This window comes from Prorops nasuta, unplaced genomic scaffold (genome assembly GCF_024137725.1).
Source record: "Prorops nasuta isolate Cenicafe-Biocafe unplaced genomic scaffold, Cenicafe_Pnas_1.2 PNAS00006, whole genome shotgun sequence".
NCBI lineage: Eukaryota > Metazoa > Arthropoda > Insecta > Hymenoptera > Bethylidae > Prorops > Prorops nasuta.
The window spans coordinates 2,303,921-2,310,748 of record NW_027116803.1 but is presented as its reverse complement, the minus strand read 5'-3'; the positions used below and the strand labels follow the sequence as shown (position 1 = coordinate 2,310,748).

Below are 6,828 nucleotides of genomic sequence, written 5' to 3'. Positions count from 1 at the left end.
TATTTAAAACAAATGCCTTCCTCAGCGACAAATATCGACATAACAAATTCTATATGCGTTTTACGAGTGTTACGAATAGTTACGATGGTAACAAGAAAACAGTTAGAAAACCGAAACCCCAAAAACATTTCACATTCATTTCAATTCTGCATGCAAGTTGATCAAGTGTAATTTTTTTTGGCCCATCTCAATGATGATCGAAATTTTCCAATTTTATGAAGCCTAAAATTTTTGGAGGCACACAATGCCATAGTGAGTGTATTATTTTTAAAAAATTAAATTTAAAATTGCTATAAACAATGATTGAAATTTGAAGCCGGAGCTGTTGTGGATACGTGACTTGTCTTTCGAGGCCCTGTTCATCGCCGTGCTTACCATATTGCCGACCATATTGTGCACCAGTTTGCTCACCATGCGTCCAATATTGTCCATCATGCCCACCAAGATGTCCTCCAAGACCATTGAAAACTACGGTAATTGATCTATCTTCATAAAATTTTAAATTACCTCTTCTTATATTAAAGCAACACTGCAAAACTTCTTTATCAAATTGATATGAATCTCAAGTTTTATCCGCTCTGAAAAAAATTTATTTATCTTGGCCAGCTTTCTATGTTCAGGAGTTTCTGAGAAATCTTTACTTTTTGTTAACTTCAAGCAATCTTCGGTTACAATAAGGATATTTAAAAAAATTAAATCACATTCTTTATTGTTTAGATTTATTTACGGCCTTGTCCACCGTGTCCACCCTGCTGTCCTATGCCGTGTCCTCCAAAAATAACGGTTTCGTGTTATCCAGCATGTAAACCTTGTCTACCACTAACATCTACCATAGTTTATTTTTGCACTGCAAAACGAATACCGGTTATGCCCTGTCCACCACCTACTCCTCCAGCTTGCTCTCCCTGCAGACCTATCTGCGGTACTTAACTTTCGTCTTTCACAAACTAAAGGATATTAATTCAAGTGAAAGATTTTAATTGTCCTTGTTCTTGTTGTCACAGGTCCCTGTTTACCATGCTGAATATTATATAAAATATTATTTCTGTAAAGTATGAAATAATAAACCAAAAATAAAGCATAATTTGAAAACCAGATAATGTTTATGTTCATTGCTTTCAAATCTCTTCATCTAATCTACCTATCTTTCTCTATTCATATTTATACGATTATTTTCGATCTATTGTGATGTTTTATCTCGATGTTTCTAGTTGTACTTTATCTTATCTAAAATTATTCATCACTGATATAAATATAATAAAGTGCCGATTGATAACTCTTAAAGTTTTAATGACTCTTAAATTGTTTTTATTGCTATGATGTTAATCAATTTTTATCATTATACAACTTATGTCTCTATACTGGAAAATAAGGTTAAGTCATATATTCAATATAGATCGCGCTCACGGTGACGCTATTTAACGCTATTTGTGCTACTGCACAGAAAAAATTACCTATTATATATGCGCAGTAGCGTTGATAGCGTCTCCGTGAACGCACCCATAGTAAGGTTAGTTTGACATCACCGAGGATCGTTCATGAAGGGCGCGTTCACGGAGACGCTATCAACACTACTGCGCACACACATTTCAATCATTTTTCTATGCGCAGTAGCGTTGGCAGCGCTAAAAGCGTGCTCCGTGAACGCGCCTGAAATATCACATTTCTGCGCACAGCCTAATAGAATCGCATAACGGCGCAAAAATTTGACAGATTTTTGAACGGCTTTTCCACGTTCTTCTTGATGTTGGAGCAAAGATATATGTATATGTATATATATAGGTATAGTTTAATCGGTATAGTTTTTAAAAGTCTTCATAGCAACGTGGCAACGCTCGATATTACAGAATATTACAGTTATCAGGAGACCTCACTTGTTTTTATATTTTCTTATTACAGATGGTAAGGCTATTTTCAAGCTAAAAATTATTTGCCAAAAGCAGGACGATAAACGTATAACAGCAAATCACAGTCTAAATTAATAAATTTCTCTATCGAGTAGCTGAAACGCCATGGATATAAGGTAATCGATACAGTAATATTTTTATATCTCAAATTTAAACCAGATGTATCTTCATCCGACTCCATACCTAGAACATGTGAAATTAATATTTGTTAAAATAATGAAATTCATTTTTAGAAAATCGAAAGATAATTCGAAGCGAAAAAGTCCCATGCGCAGGCCTAGTATGGTAAATTTACGAGTCAAATTGCCAATGACAAATCAACCAAGACGTTCTCGCCCAAAAAAATTACCTTCTAACGAGAATGTGGGAAGTTTGCGGAAAAATCAATCATCAAAAGCTCTACGTAATATGGGCAGGGAAGAAATTTGTGTTCCAAAAACGAGATTCACCTCACAGGACAGGCCTCATGAGGCCCGATCGAGTTGTTTAACACGCTTAAAAAATTTTCCAGCGGAGAAGATGAAAAGACTGGACGACCCTTTGATGTTTTCACCCAAGCGACGTGAACCTGCACAAATGCGAGGGGATCAGACGGTTCCACCTTCCGGTGAAATGTGCATAATCGCTCCCGATAGATATATTGGGCACGGTGACATGTCTTCTAACGTGATGAAAATGGAACAACAAAATATACCGCACAATATGCCAATTGATCAGTCTGCTGCTATACCTCATCAAGCCCATCGACCATACGTTGGCAATACTCCTTACGAATCACCATGCACCAAGCCAATGGCCCATAACCAACCAACCGGAAATATGCAAACTATGCCAATCTCCAATGAACCCCATTCTGAAGTATCATATCCATCAACTAGCGATCAGAATAATTCGGGGGAAAGCAAAAATAAAGCTAAGACTAGTTACGAGAAGCAACCCATCGGTGGCAAAAATTCATTGATACACCGACGAACAATAGAAGAGAAGCAAAAAAAAGAAAACGAAGGCAGTGAGAATACTGACCTAACAAATGCTATACAGAATGAATTTGATCAATCTCAATTGCAGACTCCTCAGAATCAAATCCCTCACGCTTACAATCTTCCTTCTGATAGCCAGATGAAACCTCAGCAGGCCTATTTAAACGCGCAACGGAATATTGCACAGCAGCATGAAATGCAGCAACAGCAATACAATCAGGGCCAGCATTTCAATTATTACGCGCAGCCAAATCAGGACTTGACTAAACTTGAAATGATTTCGCCCCAGAATGTAGTTTGCAATAAAGTGAGTGATGGGAATGCTGCAAACTTGATGCAACAAGGTTATCCTCCACCCAATTTAAATTATTACAATCAACAGAATTTAGTTGTACCTCAGAATATGGGGATGCAGGTCAAAGATGGTACACCTACCATGGTCCCAGTAAATCAGACTCCCATGCAACCACCGGCGGCTGTTAGGCAGTATGAACAATATCCGAATGCTCCCCAAAATATGACCCAGGGTGGAGAAACTTCTCAATATGCAGCTAATCATCCCTATGAAGCACCACTCAATTATAATAATCCACAGCAAGTAAAAAATCCCAAGAGTCCAAAGAGAAATAAGAAACGGAATACCAAGAATCAGTCTTTACGTTATACCCAAGAGATGGTTAAGGACCAAACATTGTTACTGGCAGTCATGAGTGAACAGCTAACATCGCATGAGATTATGCAAAGGCACTACGAGGCATTGTTGAACGAACAACAAAAACAACTTGCTTACATCGAGCAAATGCATTCACAAGGCCAACATCACCCCAAAAATAGGAAATTTCAAGTGAAAAAGAAATGGCATAGCACTGATGAAAAGCCAGATTGGATGACGCATCTGACTCCACCACGCGGATCTTATAAAGACTTCAAAAACTGGCAATATAAAAATCAAGCTAAGATGGAGCAGCACGAGAAAAGTAAAATACAAGAACAGATGGCGGTTCAAGGAGTCAACAATCAGCAGTTTAACCCTCAAAGTGTACAACCACCATATGCTCAAGGACAATCCGAATTTGTTCAACAACCGAATTCGCAACAGGTCTCTTATTTCAATCAACAATCAGCTATTAATCCGTCTATGTACCATGATTTATCTGCTGGCCAAAATCCTAATTATGTACAACACCAACAACAACAAAATACATATCAACAGAACCAGCAGCAACAGAATACATATCAACAGAATCAACAGCAACAGAATACATATCAACAGAACCAACAGCAATATAATACATATCAACAGAACCAGCAGCAATATAATACATATCAACAGAACCAACAGCAATATTATACATATCAACAGAACCAACAGCAATATAATACATATCAACAGCAGCAGAATAAATATCCACAGAACCAACAGCAGCAGAATACATATCCACAGAACCAGCAGCAGCACTATACATATCCACAGTACCAACAGCAACAGAATACATATCTACAGAACCAACAGCAACAGAATATATATCAACAGAACCAACAGCAGCCACCCAACAATCAATCTCAATCACAGCAGCAATTTAATGAGCAAAACGAATCAAAACAATTTAAGAGCAAGAAAGAGGAGGAATCACCAATATTCGACATCGATTATTTTAAGGCTTCGAGTAGCGGAGAACCGTCCAGTTTATTAAAACTTCGTGTATACAAAGAAATGGTTCTTCCACAGAAAAGAAACAATGGACTGCAAGATCCAGAAATTCTTCACAATGTAATAGACATCATGAAATGTCTGGAAAAGAAAGAAAGCCCTGAATATTTGGTCAATTCGACGCAGGAAAATCCAAACCTGCAGTTAAACGAAACTCAAGACCATCAAGAGATTGAGAATATTCTTCCACCCAACATTGAAATAGATCTTGCAGCTCAAAATCAGAAACAAATGTCTGCAAACGGTTTGGGAAACAGTAGGAATACGAATAATCCTCCAGCACAACGTTCGGCGCATTTGAAGAATGGCCAGCAGAAGTTAGCAGCGGAATACCCACTGCAAAAGACTAATGTAGCTCGTTACAATATGACCCATGAAAGCGAAAATGATAGTGTAGCATTAACTGCACAGGCGAATAGGCCTGCAGAACCAGCGTCGAATACCACATCTTCTAACCAATGTGAACAAATATCAATCAATCCTGGAAATCAAACTATGAATAACTCTAATTTACCATCTTCCAGTAGTGATCCTACTCATTCGCAGCAATATGAAGAATATCAGCAGTATATCCAAAATCAACGATCTTTATCTAACAATGACCAAGGGGATAATAATGTTATTCTCAAAAATCAGATTAATATGACAAAACACTCCAATCCTGCCCAAGGCGACTCTTCCGAAGCAGTCAACGAAATAAATCCTCCTCAACAAAGCACAGAACCGAGAAGTGCCACTGTACCATTCCCAGAAATGATTCAGCCTATGGATTCTGTTTGCAGTCCTGATGATATTTATGAAATTAAAATTATTGGTGGATGTAAATTCCATGCTAGAAAACCCAAATACCTACCCAAGCAACAATATATTTTGCCAAGCGCGATGATGCCCCACAGATATATGATGCAACCCGCGATGGCTTGAATTTCGTTCCAAGCAAACCAGCGAGTTTATTTACTTGTTTATATCTAATTTACTATTTTTATAGAACTTTTGTGACTGTTTTGTCTTTTTTACAGTCTTACGTTTATAAAATATTTTGTATACAGTCTTTATATATAATTTTATGAAAGTGTACAAGAATTATTCAATAATATATATTTTATTTATCAATTCGAAGTGATTTGTCTTAATTGTTAAAAATAGTATTAGCGGCCAAACCAATGCAGAAACAAAACACAACGGTACCATCTGTTTCTATTCAGTTTCATACATTTGTTTAAAAGGACATTCCTCGTTTTGATCTCTATCCAAATTTTTCGTGTAAGGGCAGTCACCTAAAATTATTTCATACCACAATGAAGAAACAACTCTATCGCAATTATATGGACGAAATGCTAGACATAATTAGTGAAATAGACTGCTTGTATGTATTGCAAACTTATTTTACAATTTTTAACTCAAAATGTTTACATCAGAAAATGTCATAGTAACCTATAATAACGTTATTCAGTAAGCTTTATTTAAATCGAAAGATTGACGTTGGATCTGTTTTTTAGAAAGCCAGAACCGGAAGCTTGTAATGTCAGATGTCCTCCTTTGGGTTGCCCAAGAGGTCCTTGTCCAGGAATGTGCTGTTACGACGGAATCTGTAACCCCTTTTGCATGTCTCAAATGCCAAATTTCGTTCCACCGGTGCAACCTCCTCGCTGCTGTGCCCCTCCAGGATTAGCCGAGTTGGCTAGATTGGTCGGACGTGGCCCACCACCGTATTGTTCACCTGCATATTCTACCAAAACTGGCTGTCCACGACCCTGTTATCCCAACAACTGTTCACCAGCTGTTTCATGGCCCGGTTGTTCTCCATCTTGCAATTCTCCTGGTCCTTTCTGCTCTACTTGTATTACACCATCCTGCTATCCAGGTTGTCCCACTCCATGGAGTTGTTGAACATTCCCTTCGAATATTCCATAATAAGAAAAGTCCTGCAATTATTCACCCTCATATTTTTTATTCAAACATCCTCTTATAAAAATACAATAAATTTATTATTCTATTCATAGTGAGAGAATTGGTTTTTTATTATAATGCTAATAGTTATACAATAGTCGCGCTCAACAAATTTAGCAACTTTTTATCTCCTATCAAAACATATATTATAAATGGTCCATTTAAACTGGCGAACCAATTATATTGAGTATATTGGTAGCAGCTACAGGGCTATTAGAAGGACCATGGATACCAATACAATGACAGTGAGATGAGAAATTTGTATCGATGTAAACGTATA

At 37.3% G+C, this 6,828-nt stretch overlaps 3 protein-coding genes across 3 annotated transcripts; all 3 read left to right on the top strand.

The window, feature by feature from the left end:
- The first annotated feature begins 167 nt into the window (after positions 1–167).
- On the top strand, positions 168–1,093 carry LOC136774465 (late cornified envelope-like proline-rich protein 1). The gene is made up of 4 exons (XM_066728774.1): positions 168–252; positions 317–473; positions 718–922; positions 1,005–1,093. Exons 1-4 carry the CDS (start codon positions 245–247, stop codon positions 1,022–1,024), a joined length of 390 nt encoding a protein of 129 aa, XP_066584871.1. The 5' UTR covers positions 168–244; the 3' UTR covers positions 1,025–1,093.
- Positions 1,094–2,189: 1,096 nt separating this feature from the next.
- LOC136774611 (probable serine/threonine-protein kinase yakA) lies at positions 2,190–5,522 on the top strand. The gene has a single exon (XM_066729018.1). The coding sequence runs from the start codon at positions 2,190–2,192 to the stop codon at positions 5,520–5,522; it is 3,333 nt and encodes a 1,110-aa protein (XP_066585115.1).
- Positions 5,523–5,896: 374 nt separating this feature from the next.
- Positions 5,897–6,520, top strand: LOC136774609 (keratin-associated protein 9-8-like). The gene is made up of 2 exons (XM_066729017.1): positions 5,897–5,964; positions 6,098–6,520. The coding sequence occupies exons 1-2, from the start codon at positions 5,897–5,899 to the stop codon at positions 6,486–6,488; spliced, it is 459 nt and encodes a 152-aa protein (XP_066585114.1). The 3' UTR covers positions 6,489–6,520.
- The last annotated feature ends 308 nt before the right edge of the window (positions 6,521–6,828 follow it).